Source organism: Amblyraja radiata, chromosome 5 (genome assembly GCF_010909765.2).
Source record: "Amblyraja radiata isolate CabotCenter1 chromosome 5, sAmbRad1.1.pri, whole genome shotgun sequence".
In the NCBI taxonomy this organism is placed as follows: Eukaryota; Metazoa; Chordata; class Chondrichthyes; order Rajiformes; family Rajidae; genus Amblyraja; species Amblyraja radiata.
This window is the reverse complement of record NC_045960.1, coordinates 85,734,489-85,754,061: the sequence shown is the minus strand read 5'-3', so window position 1 is coordinate 85,754,061 and position 19,573 is coordinate 85,734,489. Positions and strand designations below refer to the sequence as shown.

General features: G+C 39.8%; 1 protein-coding gene across 1 annotated transcript in view; it reads right to left on the bottom strand.

Annotated features, from left to right (window-relative positions):
* eipr1 (EARP complex and GARP complex interacting protein 1) overlaps positions 1-19,573 on the bottom strand; it is a 48,811-nt gene that overhangs the window by 3,607 nt on the left and 25,631 nt on the right. Inside the window, exons 4-7 of the mRNA XM_033021667.1 lie at positions 18,235-18,391; positions 9,790-9,889; positions 6,108-6,244; positions 1,078-1,245 (exon numbers count right to left, since the gene is read on the bottom strand). Coding sequence (XP_032877558.1) covers positions 1,078-1,245; positions 6,108-6,244; positions 9,790-9,889; positions 18,235-18,391 — 562 coding nt within the window. The remainder of the gene's footprint in view (positions 1-1,077; positions 1,246-6,107; positions 6,245-9,789; positions 9,890-18,234; positions 18,392-19,573) is intronic.

Sequence of the window (19,573 nt, the reverse complement as noted above, 5' to 3'; positions counted from 1 at the left end):
GGCTTGGATAGAGTGTATGAGGAGAGGATGTTTCCACGAGTGGGAGTCCAGGACCGGAGGTCATGCCCTCAGAATAAAAGGACGTTCCTTTAGTAAGTAGATGATGAAGAATTTCTCGAGTCAGACAGTGAATCTGTGAAATCCATTGCCACGAAAGGCTGTTAAGACCAAATCAATGAATATTTTTAAGGCAGAGATAGATAGATTCTTGCTTAGTACGGGTGTCAGGAGTTATGGGGAGAAGGGAGAAGAATGGGGTTGGGGGAGGGTTAGATCAGCTGTGATTGAATGGCAGAGTAGACTTGATGGGCCGAATAGCCTAATTCTGCTCTTATCACTTATGAACATGAATCCATTAGGAGTGAGCTCACTTTGGAGTCTGAGATGGCTGGGGAATGTACTACGGTTTCTAATGAGATATGTAACTTCAGCCACAGCACCTGCACAATACTATCCTGCTTTTGGGCAGAGAGTCAAAGAACTAAAAGTGAACCATTTTAAAATATCCATGTATCAATTAGGAGCAGAATTATGGCTTATACTGGCACTAAAATCAGATGCGATCAGAAAACTAGTTTTTTTTAAACACAACAGAAAAGGTAAAATAATATGATATTAATGGAAGTCTCCCAACCTCATGGCTATGTGGCACAATGGTAGAGTGGAACTGTAGCTTCACAGCTTCACAGTCTCAAGTTCAGTCCTGACCTCCAGTGATATCTGTGCGAAGGCTGCACATTTTCCATGAACACATGGGTTTACTCCAATTTCCTCTCGTATCACAAAGTTTCTTTTTAGGTTGGTGGGTAACTTAGCCATTGTATGTTACAGTATGGAGGTTACAGAGAAAATTAAAAGAGAGAGGTTAGATTGTTCCAAGACTCCATGAGGCAAGGAACAATAGTCTTCTCCATAACAACAGTCAACAATTCCGAGGAAGACGGAGCATTGGCTCTTATCATTCTAATCTATTTAAGCACAGCTTTCAGAAGGTAGACCCAAAATATTTTCAATGATATGCATACCGAAATGAATGAGGCTGCAATGCTGATTGAGAAAATTAAGACAATTGCTTACCAGTGTGAGTGCTCTTCTAAAGCTTTGACTGGTTCCTGAACATTTCTGGTATCCCAAAACTTCACTTTACAGTCATCACCACAGCTTGCTAAATAGTACTGCTTGTTAGGATTAAAGTCAAGGTCTCGTACCAACTGGCCATGTGCATTTTCCACACAGTAGACTTGACTGTGGAAAGAAAGTGTAAAGTAGTTCACTTCTGAAGTAGCCCAATGCACACGTGCATCCATTTTTTTCTGACAATGAAAAGGATAAATAATGTTCAATGAAAATGTTTTGCAGCATGGACTTTTTCAAATCGTACATCAAGGGAATTTTCCCTGATCAAGATCATATCTCCGAAAGGGCAAGCTAAGTGAAGCTTGTCCTTAGGAAGTAGTATATGCTTATATTTATTTGACTTTGCAGTGGGAATCTGTTTATGGAAATGTGGTACTTTATCCAGGTATTGAGAATGATGGCACCGACACATTTTCCTTTGATCTTTCCATCTTTAATGCAGAGGCTCGGAGTCAACCAGCTTCATGCTTGGATGCGAGAGTTTGTGCAAAGAATGTTGGCAGTTCCCGGGTTATGTAAGGATTCAATTTCTGAGAATTATCCTTGTCAGAATCATCTGTTTTCTATAGCCATCCATACTTAATCTTCTGGACCTATCCTCAAAGGCCTTGTCAAAGTCCTTTACAAAGTCCCTGTGCACAACATCTACTGCCCTATCTTCATCAATCACCTTCATTACTTCTTCAAAAACTCAATGTGATAGGACCTCCCCTACACAAACCCATACTGATTTGTTCTAATATGTATATATGTTTTTAATGGAAGTAAATCCTGTTTCTACGAACCTCCAACAATTGCTCTGTCAATCTTGTAAAGCTCACTGACCTATACACTGGCCTATAATTCGGAGTATTGCATTTATTTGTTAAATACTGATAAATTATCTCCCCCTCTTCCTTTTTTTTTCCCCGCCGCCCCCCACATCAGTCTGAAGTGTCTTGACCCGAAACGTCGCCTATTCCTTCGCTCTATAGATGTTGCCTCACCCGCTGAGTTTCTCCAGCATTTTTGTCTACCTTCGATTTTTCCAGCATCTGCAGTACTTTCTTAATCATTTATATAATGCAATGTTTTGCATGAGATCCCGTTTTCTCATCAGGATGCAAAATAACCCATGACAAATTAGCAGCACGTTCTCCCAAATCCCTAAGCAATATTCATCCCTTAAACAGGATCACCTAAATGATTAATTAAGTAGTTAACACTTTTTTATTTATTCTCAGGGAGCAGTTGTCACTGACAAGACTGGATTTATTGCTGTGATGGTGATGATGGCCTTTCTCTTGAACCTCTACAACTCTACGATGATGGATGTCCAATAATAAAGTAAGGTCATGAATCCCGCCAGTGACTCAGCACCAATGGAGGAACAGTGAATTTATATAGGTTAACATGCTGCATAAATTGGAAGTATATTTACATGTTGTTTACACACCATTGCTGCTCCAGGGAGAATGTTGCAGCCATAGTAAGCTTCAGGATTTTCTCCATGAGCTGCAGCCACAATGCAACAGTGATGCTACACAGTCAGCATATTGGTGGGCAATGGATCTAGGATCATGGTCATAAAATGAGCAGACCTTTCAGTTTTTAAATCATCAAGGCTCGAGTGTTGTAGGTATATTGTTTAAGGAACAATGTCTGTCAAAACTTGTTACATAAAGTTAAGACAAAAACTCTATAAAAGGGAAGAATTGACTATTCTGATCTGCTAGAAGTCTCTCATGTAGGCTTGCAACCATTGGTAGGCAAAGAAGAAAGTCTTGGAGATGGATTTCCCATGCCGAGTTGGAGTAGGACAACTGCTACAGAATATATTTGGAAAGATCATTATCACATCAATAAAGTCTCTTGAAAAGAGTAGACAGTCCTAAAACACAAAAAACATTAACTTTGGCAAAACAAAATAAAGGGAGAGGTGTGATCTAAACATGCTTCTCCATCATCAAACTGAAGGCTGACTGCAACTACCCAGATCTGGCACTATTGTTTGTGGATGGCAATAAAAGGGACAGATAGGAAAGTATGTAGAGGAATATCTAGCTCTTGTACTTACTAATACTTCTTTGTCTTTTTTTAATATCAGATAGGTGCGAGTGTGTGTGCGTGCGTGTTAAGGGTCTTGCCATTAACTGTATACTTTCCCTTTACATTTAATCTTCCAAAGTGCCACACCTTACACTAGCCCGGATTAACTCCATCTGACATTTCTCTGTCTATATCTGTAACTTATCTATATCCTGCTGTATCCTTTGACAGGCTTCTTCATTGTCTGTAACTCCATCAATTTTTGTGCCATCTTGAAACTTAATAACCAACCCATCTACATTTGTGTCCGAGTTATTGATATACATCACACACAAGAGTTCTAGCACTGATCCCAGCAGAACACCATTGGTCACAGGGCTCAAGTGAAAATAACATCCTTCCACTGCTACCCTCTGTCTTCTGTGTGTAAGTCAGTTCTGAAAACAAACAACCAAGTCCAGTGGATCTCATGGCATGCATCGTAATCTTCTGGAGCACTGTACCATGAAGGACCTTACTGAAGTCCATGTGGACAACATCCACTGCCCCACTTTCATCAAACACTTTTGCCACCTCTTCAAAAAACCCAATGGTTTGTAAGACATGATCTGCCCCACTCAAAGCCATGCTAACTGATCCCAATTAGCCCACTTTTTTAAGAAATGTGATCCTAGCTTAGAAATTTTAATTTCATTTGGATAATTTTGGTAATAATACTTTTATATTAAGATTGCCATTATATGATCATGGGCTTGCAGCCTCGAAAAAACAATTTGTTCAGGTGATCATTCTTCAACAGCAATTGAGAACATTTACTTTGTATTTCTGTTTCTTCCAGTTTCTTTTAAATCTTATATTTTAAAAAAAATTAACTATTCCCTTTTAAACAGAGCTCTGTAGTCTATGTTCTAATAACTAAAACGTAGAAAAGAACAAGCAATTTCACCTTCATTCTTTCAAGTTATTCAGGAAGCAACTTTATTTTGATGAGAGAGTGAATTGAGATTTGTGGCCTGAGGTTCTATCTTGAATGGTCGCGCCAGGACAATGGGGATCACCTGCACAGACTGATGCCACACCTTCACCTTTGTACTAGCAACCACTGTTGCCTATCCATTATAATCATGCTACTGCTGACAGCCCTCAAGCTTTAGGAAATTATATTGTTCAATATCAAAGATATTAAATACTGATGGAAAGAATGTATTTATATGTCTTGCATGTAGTTCTAGCCACATGCCCAATAGACATTGAACAAAACTAGTGGGTAAGTTACAGTAAATCAGGGAATATTCTTTGTAATCGGCAAAGTTCCATGGCTGGCACAAATCTTAGAGGGACTGCAGCACAGAACTATCAGAATGATACCAGGATTCCAAGGGTTAAATTCCAGGAGGAAATGTAATAGATTACTGATTCTGACATGTCAAAACATTCAACTCAGGACTTTCAGCAACAAAGTTAGAAAAAATGGTCTGCACACACATGTAGACATTTGGAAATCACCCCCACAAGGGCCAACTCGTAATTTTTAGATCTGAGATTAATATATTTTTTGTTAATCCAAAGTATGGAGAAAAAACGTTGCTATGGCTCTAGGCCACACATTAGTCATGATTTTGTTAAACGAGGATGTAGGCTTCAGGATAGTTTACACCTATTCCTCTGACTTTATTAATGTGGAATAGACATAATTTTGCATAATATTTAATATTTTCATTGAATTAATTTTTGAAAAGATTCCATGTAATTTTGAAGTTTAGAAATAAAAGTATGCATCATAAAAATAAGTGAATATTAAATAGGTTAATTTATATTTTCAAAGGCACCACACATGGTGTTTCATACAATTTTCATACAACTGATCATTGTGTACAAAATCGTCTACAAAACTGGTATTTTTGTAAAGTTTATATCTTTGTAGCAAAAAAAGCATTTTTTCCTTCTCCACTAAACGTTATTCAGTATTGGTAAGCGTATTGTATAAAGTTGACACATCATGATTTAAGTGTACATGTCCTCAGTTTGTGTACTGTGTAGTAAGTCCGGTTCACCCAGCTATGGCAAGGATATCATTAAGTTGGAAAGGGTGCAGATGGGATTCACCAGGGTGTAACGTGGGCTTTTGGGCTTGAGTATAGGGAGGGGTTGGATATGCTAGGTATTTTTCCTTTGGAGCGTAGGAAGCTCAATAGACAATAGACAATAGGTGCAGGAGTAGGCCATTCGGCCCTTCGAGCCAGCACCGCCATTCAATGTGATCATCTGATGTATGCACAAGGGATTCTTTGCGTAAATCTTTTTTATTTTTTATGAAGTCCTGATTGGATCTAGTTCTTGAAAATTAGCAAAGTTTCCTTCAAAAAAATTAAAGAACAAACATTTGAATAAAAAGTTCAGAAGTTCAAATACTGTGGAAGTCCAATCATTGTGTAGGTACACAATGAGTAGAGCTCAGTAGGAACATTTGGTGCAGTTTGCTATCCAATGAGGTGAAAGGGTGAAGTCAAAATTGCTTGGGTGATTTCTTGAAAAAATATCAATAGCTTTATTCTGTGTTTCAGCAAGTCCAATGAAATCGCAATGGTTGCAGGGACAGAGACAAAGAATGCTGACATTACAGAGTTGGCACTGGGGTTGCACAAACAAGTCAAAGAAATACCATTACGGATTTGTTCATTACTGACTTAATAAGATATAAGTATATACAACTAAACCATCTTAAAGCCACCTGTGTAGTAAATACAGTAATGCCAATTACAAAAGTTGCAGTAAATTGTAAGATGTTAATTTGCTGAAGCGATCAACTGAAAGCATGCCTAAAGGTGGTCATTTTCACAGGCTGCATTTTAATAAGTTTAGAATGTCAAGTATATTCAGATTATGTCTTCAATATACAACAACTACAATGAACTGCTGATTGAGAGTCATCTTGTGCTTACCTCATGGTCCTGGTGTCCCAGCCTCGAATAACCGTGTCGTTAGCTGTTGCAATTTGTGTGCAGTTGTGGTGAGGACTCCATTGTCCAGAAGTAAACTTTAACTGGCCTTTTCCTTCGAGAGTTGCTGAACTTGAGAGCTAAAACACGTTACATAAACCAATAGCATCAAGAAAGGAAGATATAGAATTCGAGAAACAGACAAATAAATTAACTATGCAGGAATTCATAAATATTAATGTTGTACTTTAGAGTCACAGAGAAATACCACACTGAAACAGACCCTTTGGCCCACTGAGTCCACGCCAACCATAATGCACCCATTTATACTAATCCATCATTAATCCCACATTCTCATCTATTCCTTGCTGGCAATACTTACAATACATCTTTGGACCTCACAAGAGTTAGGAAGTATCCTGACTGATTGGATTATGGCCTGGTATAGCAATTCCAAAGCCAATGAACGCAAGAGGCTGCAGAGAGTGGTAGACTTAGCCCTGTCCATCACAGGCACAGTCCTCCCCACAATCAAAAGCATCTACATGAAGCACTGCTTCAGGAAGGCCACATCTATCATCGATGATTCCTACCTTCTAGGCCATGCCCTGTCTTCACTGCTCGTGTCAGACAGGACGTACTGAAGCCTGATGCTGCACACCAGCAGACTCTGTAACAGCTGCTTTCCTGCAACCATCAGGTTCTTGAATCAAGCCTTCTCCTACCTCAACAATAAGCCATCTCTTGCACTACCATGGATTTGTTTTCTTTGCACTAATGTCTTGTTTTTTTGCAGTTTTTACTCTTTTTACCGAATATATTTTTATGAAATTCAAATATAATTTATATATGATATATTTTTGTTTGCTGTCTGAGTCTATGTGCCTGTGATGCTGCTGGAAGCAAGCTTTCCACTGTATCTGTACCTCAATGCACTGTGCCTAAGACAATCAACATGACTTGATATGACTTGGAGAATGATATGTTCAGTGCTAAAAAAAAGACCAGTGAAAAAATATTTAGCCAGGGAGTCTATATTGCAAAAACATTTAAGTTCTCAGGATTTCCCAATGATGCACGGCACTTGATTGCACCCGTTCCAGTTGCTGCCACTTTCGCTCTCAATGTGCCATACACATAAAGTTTAATGGATGTGAAGCTGCTATTCATTTCGCAATTATCCTCCTGATCTTTTCTGATTCACTTAAGTTTTTTATGACCTACTTTCCCATTCATCACATACTGGTTACAATTCATTAAAATGATTGGACCCTGTTGTTTCCTTGCACTGGAAGTAAACCAGAGCCAAAGTCAGCAACTTTCTGTACAATCCTATGAATTTATGAACAATTGGTAAATGTTTACTTATAAAATTGATTTTTAAAAACTTAATGGGATTAATAAATAAATGAATAATTATTTTTATTATCTTTTACATCTTAGAAAGTCAAATTCAGTTAAAAAAGAGTATTGTAAAGCCAGACATTTCACCACTTTACAACTCCTTTAAAACATTACACAAGCTTAAATATCACAAACATTTTGTTCATCCATTTTTCAACTTTTTATTTTCTCGCTCTGAACTCCCCACTGCACATTGTTGCTGTACACATTCTGGACTAATCCAACTACAGATTTATTGCTATATCTCTCCAGTGCAGAGTGGAGAGCCAGCGAGTTCATTTCCTTGCTGATTTGTAGTGAATTGGAGTGGATCCAGTTCCTTACCTCGTATTATAGTTAATTTATTGTATAATTGATTATTATAAATGTATCCATCTGTTATTGTGTTAATGAGCCCGTTAAGCTGCAGCAGGTAAGAATGTCATTGTTCTATTGCCAGTTTTGTATGACAATTAAAAACTCTTGACACTTGCCCCTTGTCAATCAAACCAGTCAATATGAAGCACGAAAATAAAAAAAGATCTATAAAAACTCTAATTAATTAATGGTACAAAAACACAGGGCTTTTGAAGTCTGAAGAAGGGCCCTGACCCAAAATGCCACCTGTCCATGTTCTCCCGAGATGCTGCCTGATCCACTGTGTGTTTTATTTCCCAATTACAAGGGGGGGGGAGCGGCGTCACAGAGGAGGGCTGGTCCCCGGAAGGGGAGTAGAGAGGGAGGGGTGGTAGAGAGGGAGGGGAGGAGGGTAGAGAGGGGGTAGAGAGGGAGGGGGTAGAGATTGTACTGCAATAACGATAATATATGTAAATTGGCTGACCCAGGGACAATAGACAATAGACAATAGGTGCAGGAGTAAGCCATTCGGCCCTTCGAGCCAGCACAGTCATTCAATGTGATCATGGCTGATCATCCCCAATCAGTACCCCGTTCCTGCCTTCTCCTCATATCCCCTGACTCCGCTATTTTTAAGAGCCCTATCTAGCTCTCTCTTGAAAGCATCGAGAGAACCTGCCTCCACCGCCCCCGAGGCAGAGAATTCCACAGACTCACCACTCTCTGAGAGAAAAAGTGTTTCCTCGTCTCCGTTCTAAATGGCTTACCCCTTATTCTTAAACTGTGGCCCCTGGTTCTGGACTCCCCCAACATCGAGAACATGTTTCCTGCCTCTAGCGTGTCCAAGCCCTTAACAATCTTATATGTTTCAATGAGATACCCTCTTATCCTTCTAAACTCCAGAGTGTACAAGCCCAGCTGCTCCATTCTCTCAGCATATGACAGTCCCGCCATCCCGGGAATTAACCTTGTAAACCTACGCTGCACTCCCTCAATAGCAAGAATGTCCTTTCTCAAATTAGGGGATGAAAACTGCACACAATACTCCAGGTGTGGTCTCACTAGGTCTGCAGAAGGACCTCTTTGCTCCTATGTTCGATTCCTCTTGTTATAAAGGCCAACATGCCATTCGCTTTCTTCACTGCCTGCTGTACCTGCATGCTTACTTTCATAGACTGATGTACAAGGACCCCCAGATCCCATTGTACTTCCCCTTTTCCCAACTTGTGACTGATGTGTGTTGTGGAGGTCGATAGGAGGATTGAGCGGATTCGGAGGTAGGTTTGCTCTGGAAGCTCAAAGACCAGGGACCGGGCAATAGAAGATGGGATCGAGTGAATGGAAAGAGTTGAGGTTTGCCGATTGGATTCAGAGACATTGTACGGCGTATATGAAATAATTCTCAGGACTGTGCGCTTTCAGTTGTAAGTAATTACCTTATTTAAGGCATAGTGTTGGGGTTTGTTTTCTCCAAACCAATCAGCAGCAACCCAAAGCAGATCTTCTACTTGACTCAAAGCTTCATTCAGCCTCTTTTTCTAAATTTTCAAATGGTCTAATGCTTGCTTCATAGGCACAAGACGCCTTATCGTTTCGTAGCCATTCAGAACCAGGTGCAAACATCTTCCCTGCCTTTTGTCACCTTGGGTGGTTGTGTACTATCTATGTGTCCACTTTAGCTTCCAGTCAATCAATCTTTATTTTGGCACATCAACAATTATAATAGAAACTCTCAATGTAAATTAACACACTATAATGATATTTTGTAAGCAATTTTAACAATATACATTCACTATCATAAAGATGTAATTACTCTCAATACGTTTACCAAAGGATGTTTTCAGTAACAATGCAAAATAAAATTGATTTTATACCGAAAACAACTGAGAATAGGAAAACAATGTTTTTATCAGAAAAGAAAAAGGTAAACTACAAAATTGCTTACCACGGCCTTGCTTGAGCTTTCTTGCAGGTCCCAAAGAAGAATGTGATTATCAGCCAATGATGCTATCTTTTTACCATCTCCCATTGGCTCCCATAGTACACTGTAGATCAAATTTTATTTTGTAAAAATCCCAATCATATTCACCAACACAATTTAATAGTAAAATGCATATATACCATGTCTTACAAGGTCTAGGTTTGCACAATTCAGAATATCAAAGATTCACAAACTATGTGGAATTATAGTAGAGGAAATTATCCAAGTACTTTAAGAAGGAACTGCAGATGCTGGAAAATCAAAGGTACACAAAAATGTTGGAGAAAATCAGCAGGTACAGCAGCATCTATGGAGCTCCATAGATGCTGCTGCACCCGCTGAGTTTCTCCAGCATTTTTGTGTACCTATCCAAGTTGCATATAAATTTATATTTATACAGCACTTTGTTCCTGTTGCATATAAATGTCATAACTTACAAAGGGAGGATGTAATGGAATGATTATCCAATGAAGCCACTTGGGGACTCACTGCAACTTGCAAATATTGGAGGCTGAAAGCCTGGGAAAGTTAAAAGTCCTGCAATTTATTCACCCAAATATATTTTCATACACTTTTTGATAATGTTGCAAAATTTGGTTACAGATTTTCTACCTTTGCAGCATAATGAAAAGTTGGGAAATGGATGAGGCAGAGGAGGTCAAAGCAACAGAGTCAAAGGGGGATAAATACTTTTTCAGGTGGCATGTTGGATCAGAACGTACTCATGGAAAAAATGATAATGGCCTATAATGCATTTATAAGTGTGCTCCAATAGATTCCAAAGTTTCACATCTTCACTGGAACTGACACCCTACTTAAGGTGAACACATATAATGTCCTTGATAATCCCATATTGAATGAATCAAAATCATAATTAAGATTTATATTTCCAAAGAAAAATTCAAACTGAATCCAAAAACTTTGTAAATCAAGTTACAATTAAAATTCAAAATTAATAGCTAGAAATATTACCAAATATACATTTATGAGAATTTTGGCTATCATCAAATTGTTTTTTTTTCCAAAATCATTTACTGATAGATTTTCTGGTGCATTAGAATTATTTGAGGAATAAATCCTGAGATTTGTGAAATGTAGTACTGTGTACATGATCAGGATGTACATTTCATATTCAGCTCAATCATCCTTCAAATGCATGCTAAGGTTTTGAGAAGTGAGCCTGGCTTTCAAGAAAAAAGTTTCTATTCAGTAACCTGAGATACAAAGTATATTTTAGAGGATGACTGATAATTGCAAAGTATGAAATGCTTTTCTACTAACATTTAATCGTAGGCATTAGAAATTTCAGGTAACTGAGAAATAAAATTGTAAATTCTTTATTTTTAATGAAAACATTCAAAATAATTTGGGAAATTGCACAGCCAGTGTGCCATCGCAAGAAAGCACACTTCCACTCCAAAACATTTAGCTATTTTGGGAAATAAATTGCTTTAGATCTTTAAGAAGATTGTACTACACGATTAACTAATTCAATGCGTGCAGGCAGAACATTAAACTGCTGCTACCTACTGCTTCATATGATTGCTGCCTGCACCCAGCACCACCTGTGCTGTTCGTTAGTCTCAGGAATCATCATGCGGCCAAATAGCAAGGGCTGTTGCATGAAGTAATGGGGACCATTTCAAAAATGAATCCCTCTGATACCTTGAGAAGTGGTCAAACATTCAAATGAAGCGCTACCAAACATTTCTGACAGTGCACTGATCTCAGTAGAAGATGTCAGAACACTGGCCTTCAGATAAAAGACGCAGTAGGTATAGGTAGCAATGCCAAGAGGGATGTACACGAATATAATGTCAGATCAAACTATAGATCGCCAGGTGTTTGGGCTCGATCTTCAAATGGCATAACTGAATAACTGTACTACTGGCCTTACCTTGTAAAAAATCAATCTTACAATCTCTTTTAATCAATATTCAGTCCTTCAATTCAAATGTTCTACATTTCACAGTGTAGATGCCTTAAGGGCATGTCCCACTTGGGCGTCGTTTGCGCGTCACGCAGATGGCGCGCGAAGATTTTGTACATACCAAAATCCTGGGGTGCCGCGCGCAACTGCCTACGTCACCATGTACCATGCGCATGTAATGATTCGTGATGCGTAAATGATGTTGCGTAAATTACGCGCAAATAACGCCCAAGTGGGACAGGCCCTTTACATTCCAAATTCACACACAAGGCAATTATCAAACCAGGACAGTCAACTCACAATACAGTACATTGTAAAATGCTCACTGATTTGCTTCTTTTTACTGGCAGGAAAACATGTCAGCACACAACACGGAAAAAAGTAGAACTCATAGAACATAGAACAGTACAGTGCAAGAACAGGCTCTTTGCCCACATTGTCGGCATTGAACATGGTGCCCCGATAAACTCGTATCTGCCTGCACATAATCCATCCCTCCACACCCTGCATATCCATATAGCTATCCAAAAGTCTCTTAACGACCCCTAGCTTATCTGCCTCCACCACCATCCCTGGAAGCATGCTCCAGGCACTCACCACAATCTGTGCAAAATAACATGCCCCGCACATATCTTTTAAACTTTGCCTCTCTCACCTTAAATCTATGACCTCCAGTTATGAATTTTTCCATCTTGGGAAAAAGGTTCTGACTGTCTCCCCGATATATGCCTCTCATAATTTTATATACTTCTATCAGGTCTCACCACAACCTCTGGAGTTCCAGAGAAAATAATCCAAGTCTTTCCAACTCTCCCTGTAGCTAATACCCTCTAATCCAGACATCATACTGGTAAACCTTCTCTGCACCATTTCCAATGCCTTCACATCTTTCCTGTATTGGAGTGAACTGAAGTGCGCGTAATCCTCCATATGCTGCCTTACCAAAGATCTCTACAGCCGTATCCAGACTTCTTTACTCTCATATTCAACGTCTCGACCTATGAAAACAAGCATACCATATGCCTCTTTACCACTCTAGCTACTGGTGTTGCCACTTTCAGTAAGTTATGGACTTGGCCCTCAAGATCCCTCTGTACAATAATGCTGTTAAAGGTCATGCATATGGAATTCCATAAAGGAATTTCATATTTCTTCCTCACATTTGACCTCCCATAGTTGCTTGGATTCAACTTAATCTGCCATTTCTCTGCCCATTTCTGTAGTTGATCTATATCAACTATGATAGACTATGATAGATACTATGATCATTGTATGTTATGCCATCCTCACAGTATGCGACCCCAGCAATAATGGTGTCATCCGCAAATGCGGTAACCAAGTCGACTACGTTTGCATCCAAATCATTTATTCCTATCCCGAAGATTCTTCTCCAATAGTTTCCCTACCATTGACGCAATGCTCACTGACCTATAATTTCCTGGATGCTCTGTACTTCCCTTCTTAAGTAAAGGAAAAACATTAGCAACTCTCCAGTCCTTTGGGAAGGTCTTCACCAAGGCTCGCACAATCTCATGTCTTGCCTCTCTCAATAACCTGGGAGAGATCCCATTAGATCCAGGTGAGAAATCCACTTTAATGCACATCAAGAGTCCCAACATCATTTCCTCCTTAATCTCAAAATGCCCTTGGATTTTAGCATTCTCCACACTGAGCTCACTATTCCCCATGTCCTTCGCCTTGATGAAAACAGATGCCAAGAACTTAGAGCTCATTATTTGTCATATGGAAAAGCTAACACAATCGTGAAGTCACCAAAGATGGACACAAAATGCTGGAGTAACTCAGCGGGACAGGCAGCATCTCCGGAGAAAAGGAATGGGTGACCTTTCAGGTCGAGACCCTTCTTGAGACTGAGAGTCAGGGGAAACGAGGACATAGAGATATGGAAGGGTAAGGTGTGAAAACACAGATCAAAGGGGACGATGATCATGGCAATGTTGAATGGCACATTGTAAGCTGAGGGGATGGTGATAACGAGGCATACAATCAGTAATATTTAATCAAGAGGACAATTAAACTAGACTGAGAACTAGGATTGGGAAGGATGGAGAGAAAAGGAAAGCAAAGGTTTCTTGAAGTTAGGGAAATCAATATTTCTACAGCTGGGTTGTGCTGCCCAAGCGAAATGTGAGGCATTGTTCCTCTAATTTGTGTTGGGCCACACTCTGACAGCGGAGGAGGCCCAGGACAGAAAGGTCAGTGTGGGAATAGGACGGGGAGTTAAAGTGTTTAAAAACCAGGAGATCGGGGAGGCCTAGGCGGACTGAGCGGAGGTGTTCAGCGAAATGATCGCCAAGCCTGCACTCAATCTCATGGATGTATAGGAGTCCACACCTGAAACAGCATGAAGTAACCATGTTACAATATCAAATGGCCAATGCTAAGGTTTTAATCAAAGATTTTCATTCTGCTTCGGAACACATGTTGTTGCCTTGCAAGTTAACACTACCGCCAACACAATTCTGGACCCACTTTTCATAATTGAACACATTGTCATAATCTGGCAACAAATGAATCACCAAGACTATGGAGGTGAAGCAGCTCGAGAAACAAAGACGCCTAATTCATTGTCAGAATTATAACATCTCTGCTCCCAAGTCCCTCACTCTTTAATCTCTATGCTGTGTCCATGTGCTGACCAGGACACTCATGCCTTTACAGATGAGGCCAAGATATACATTTTGTGGTCATTTTCATTTCATGCGTTATAATAAAAAAGATAATGTGATGTCAATTATTGGAGAACAGCAAAAGGTATTGACGAATTGCATAGCCATTGCTGAGGATACTAATGAATAATTTAAATATCGAGCCTGGGCAGAAGAAGGCTGAGCATTTTGCAACTTCCCTCCCTCTTCTCTACTTACTATTGTACTTCCTATTGCTTTATTTCCATATCCAGCTCTCACCCTGTAGCTACTTAATGCTTAGGACGAGCAGTTTGCAAATAGACTAATGCAAGCTTTCAAAGGTGCTCAACTCCAGAGCTCCACACTGTTTCAAACAATGGGAGTCATTGCTTTAAAATGTCAATGTATTCTGTATAATTTCCCCTGTGGTACAATGTTGCCTTGCAGTGCACATGTGACCAAAGATCACCAGTCATATCATGAGGAGTTAATTTTCGATGCTCAGAAGGTAGTCCTTGATTGAAATGCTGATTGAAACGCAAGTAAAAGTGAGATGAGACAACATGAAGGAATAGCATCATAGGCATATGTCAGCAGGATGCACTGCCAATGTTTAACAGAGTGAAACAATATTTCCTTCTTAAAAAGAGCCAAGATCACACATGGCAGGTCAATCTTAACCTGCACCATTGGAAGGCTGGCATGTGCAAAACTGTGTTCACTGTGTCTGAGCGTCAATGAGAGCAGGATAAGTTTTGCTTGCCTCAAATGGTCTCATTCATGAAGGACTGCAAACTGTGCCTTGTGGTTTGCTGCAGTCTGAAAGGAGCTGGATACATAATCTATATTACTAAAACTCTGATCTTGACCGCTTTTGGCCCACTGTGCTGCGATTTCCGACAGAACGCCGCCACCTACAGCCGTCATTTTTTGCCACCTCGCTCAGAGCCCCCCTCCGCCTTACGGGTGCGGAGGAGTTTTCACATCGATGACAAATCAGAGAGATATTAATGTTTTTTTTAAATTCACCATTCTCTCTGCTGCCCCTGCTGGAGGGGGGGGGAGGACTATAAAACCAGGAAGTGGTGGCCTCACTCAGTCTCTGCAAGATGGATGAAGCCAAGGGTAACATCTCTCTGAGCTCTGAGTAACACTGAACGAATGTCTACACAACTGTGAGTCCCCTTAATGTGGTTTGAAAATGAAAATATGGTTTGTTTGAAGTAAAAAGGCACTGCCTGCAAATGGTTGTTTGGGAAATTTAGCTTGAAGTTGAAAGGCACTACTTACTGCAAATGGTGGCTTGGGTGCTTTGGCTTGAAGTTGAAAGGCACTACTTACTGCAAATAGTGGCTTGGGGGCTTTGGCTTGAAGTTGAAAGGCACTACTTACTGCAAATGGTGGCTTGGGTGCTTTGGCTTGAAGTTGAAAGTCACTAACTGCAAATGGTGGCTTGGGTGCTTTGCTTGAAGTTGAAAGGCACTACTTACTGCAAATGGTGGCTTGGGTGTTTTGGCTTGAAGTTGAAAGGCACTACTTACTGCAAATGGTGGCTTGCGTGCTTTGGCTTGAAGTTGAAAGGCACTACTTACTGCAAATGGTGGCATGAAGTTAAAAGGCACTACTTACTGCAAATGGTGGCGGGTGCTTTGGCATGAAGTTGAAATACACTACTTACTGCAAATGGTGTCTTGGGTGCTTTGCTTGAAGTTGAAAGGCACTACTTACTGCAAATGGTGGCTTGGGTGCTTTGGCTTGAAGTTATAAGGCACTACTGCAAATGCACTTACTTCCTGTTTGCACTGTATATTGATTTTAGATAAAACGCTACCACTTACGGCTGTGATTTTTGGCCAGCTTACTCAGTCCCCCCTCCGCTGAGCAGGTGCAGATAATTATTCCCATCAATGAAAAATAAAAGTGTTATTAGTGTTTTAAAAATGTTGAGAATCTCTCTCCTGTCAATCACGCCATGAAAGCCACATCTTTTCCAGTGGGATGGGGAGGGGATATAAAACCCGGAAGTGTGGGTGTGGCTCAGTCTCTGCATGATGGGGGAGGGAGAGGTCACGACTTTGCCTGAGCTGTGAATCAACTGAACACATTAAATGTCTACTGATCTGAGAGTTTGGTGTTTTGTGTGGTTTTATGGTGGTTTCACCCTGCATGAAATGGTATGAAGCTGCATTTGAATTTGGCAGCCTTGCATCCTGCTTGAAGTGGTATGAAACTGCACTGAATTTGATGGCCTTGCACCCTGCTGAAAGTGGTATGAAACTGCACTTGAATTCGGTGGCCTTGCACCCTGCTTGAAGTAGTAGGAAACTGCACTTGAATTTGGTGGCCTTGCACCCTGCTCATAGTGGTAAGAAACTGCACTTGAATTTGGTGGCCTTGCACCCTGCTTGAAATGGTAGGAACATGGATTTGAATTTGGTGGCCTTGCACCCTGCTTGAAATGGAATTTCAAGGAATAGTCATGAGTCAACTGCCAGTCCACCAGCCGTGAGTGAGCTGCCAGCCCAAGAACCCATACCAGCACTCCAGAAAGCCCCCCCACTGGCCACCAATATTGGAATTGGTGGGGAGGTGGAATATTGCGTCGGGGGACCAGCCCTCCCGTGTGAACATGGAACCCAACGGGTCCCACTTAGTCTAGTAAGTTAATAAAAACAATCACTGATGGCATAAGGCAATACTATTGTTGTGCTTTGAATCTTCTTTCTTAGATGCTTTCAAGAGAGAGCTAGATAGGGCTCTGAAAGATAGCGGAGTCAAGGGATATGGGGAGAAGGCAGGAACGGGGTACTGATTGTGGATGATCAGCCATGATCACATTGAATGGTGGTGCTGGCTCGAGGGGCCAAATGGCCTGCTCCTGCACCTATTGTCTATTGTCTATATTTCACTGCAATTAAGAGCAGTAGTGCCCCTGCAAATAATCCAACCCAGCTGGTAGCAGCTTGTCTTGTTCTGTGCAGCAAATGCTGTGCTGTAAACTCAGTAATGCCTTCATTGTTCTCATTTATATGCTGGTAGCAGTTCCTAGCCGTCTTATGCAGAAGCTTCCAAACACTTTTTGAACCATATTTAAGTCTTGTAAACTGAATGACACCACTAAGAAAAAAACCCGAATACTTTGTGGCCAGGTTGATTCTCGTGTGTGAGAAAGGCAAGGAACTTAAACATGGAAACAATCATTTCTGTGCCATTTCTGGAGAGTAATGGCTACCTCAAGTGTAGTTTCCAATGAAACATGCACCTTGAAAGTGTGAGTATATTTATTTTGAAAAGTACATTTAATTTATTATTGAAGTGTTATCAAAAACTTGAAAATCAGATTTTTAATGAAATCTCAGGTTCAAACATAATTCATTTAAACCATCTGCATCTAATGTTCAATGATTGTCATAATTAGCCAATTACAATTGCTGCATATTGATTAATGAAAGAAACAGATTTGGATTATAATGAAAATGATAACACAAATTATTGTGTTATTTATTTGGAAACGTTTCAGTCTCATTACTTCAAATCTCGATGTATATATTCCCCAGTAACATTTACCTTAATCAGCTGCATGTTAAAATGCATTAAAGCTAATAACTTGTTAAACTGAGCAGAAAACTGATGGATAATTACTTGAATAAAATAAAACTGTATACTGGTGTAAGACATACACAAACTAATTGTGGCTTTTTTTCCCCTGAATATCTCTCTTTTTTTCCCCCAGGATTTTGCTATTTCGATGTTACAATTAAAAATTTCACACATTCCCATCCTGAAGGAAGCATTTGAAATATTTTAAATCAATACTGACCGACCTACCATGAAACGTTGCCATGGGCTGTGTTGTCAAGGTGACAAAGCAGCTCTAAGGTCTGTGGGTTGCTTGATGAATCATCAGGAGATTCATGACTGCCTGATTCCAATTCCTTCGGCATCCGCCACACAGCAGCACACGTCAGGATTTTGCTGTCCGAAGCTAAGCACCAAAGAGAAAAAGATTGGCTGTCAACAAATCTTTTAATAAATGTGCTGAAAATTTAACTCATTGTATTCTCAGATACAGGCAGCTTTAACACAAGGATAACTGGTTTATTTAATAAAACCAGGAGTTTAGTTATAACATAAAAATTAAATATATAAAACAACTGAAGGTAGACAAAATGCTGGAGAAACAAGGAAATAGGCGACGCTTCCTTCCCTCCATAGATGCTGCCTCACCCACTAAGTTTCTCCAGCATTTTTGTCTACCTTCGATTTTCCCGCATCTGCAGTTCCTTTTTAATCTTTTTAAATATATAAAACATCTACAAACCTAAACTCATCTTTACCACAAATTCTATTTTACATCACTATTTTTGCCAGTGATAACCTGCTCATTTCTGAAATGGAGGACATTTTTTAGCCCAATGGTCATAATCGGTGAATATCAAGGTTAAATATAATGAAATATTTTAATGAAGTATTAACGGTCATATTTTAATTAAGCAGCAAAGAGAGAATAATACAACAGGTTTCATTTGGAGAACTGCAGATATTTGTGCTGAAATCCAGACAATGGCTTCTGAGGCGAGACAAATTTAATATTTCATGTGTTCCAGCTGCCCTTCAGTGTTTTGAAAAGATCCCTGTGAAAATCGTAGCATAGGTATCAAACCTGAAGTTTAGGCTCATGTAGTTCGCCATCAATAATGCTATTATTTTATACCAAGTTACATGTATAAACAATAAGTATTTCTTTACTGTGGGCTACTTAATTGGAATTTAATAGCATTGGTAGGTATCCTGAAACAAAAAGATTTTTGGGAGTCCAGTTAAACAGATGTTTTCATTAAACCATTCCTTCAAGAAAGTGCAAACATCCAAAAGGAAAAAAAATCTCTCCCCCACTTTAAAGTCTTCCTAGATTGCTTCTTAAATTCCATCCCAGTCCCTTTTAGTATAATTGAGTTTGCTACTGATTTTCGTTCAATTTAATTTTGAGATACAGGATGGAAATAGGCCCTTCTGCCCACCAAATCCATGCCGACCATCGATCGTTCACCCATTCACATTAGTTATCCCACTTTCCCCATCCCCTACACACTAGGGTTGATTTACAGAGGCCAATTAACCTGCAAACCCCAAAGCCATTGTGATGTGGGATGAGACCCATGTGGTC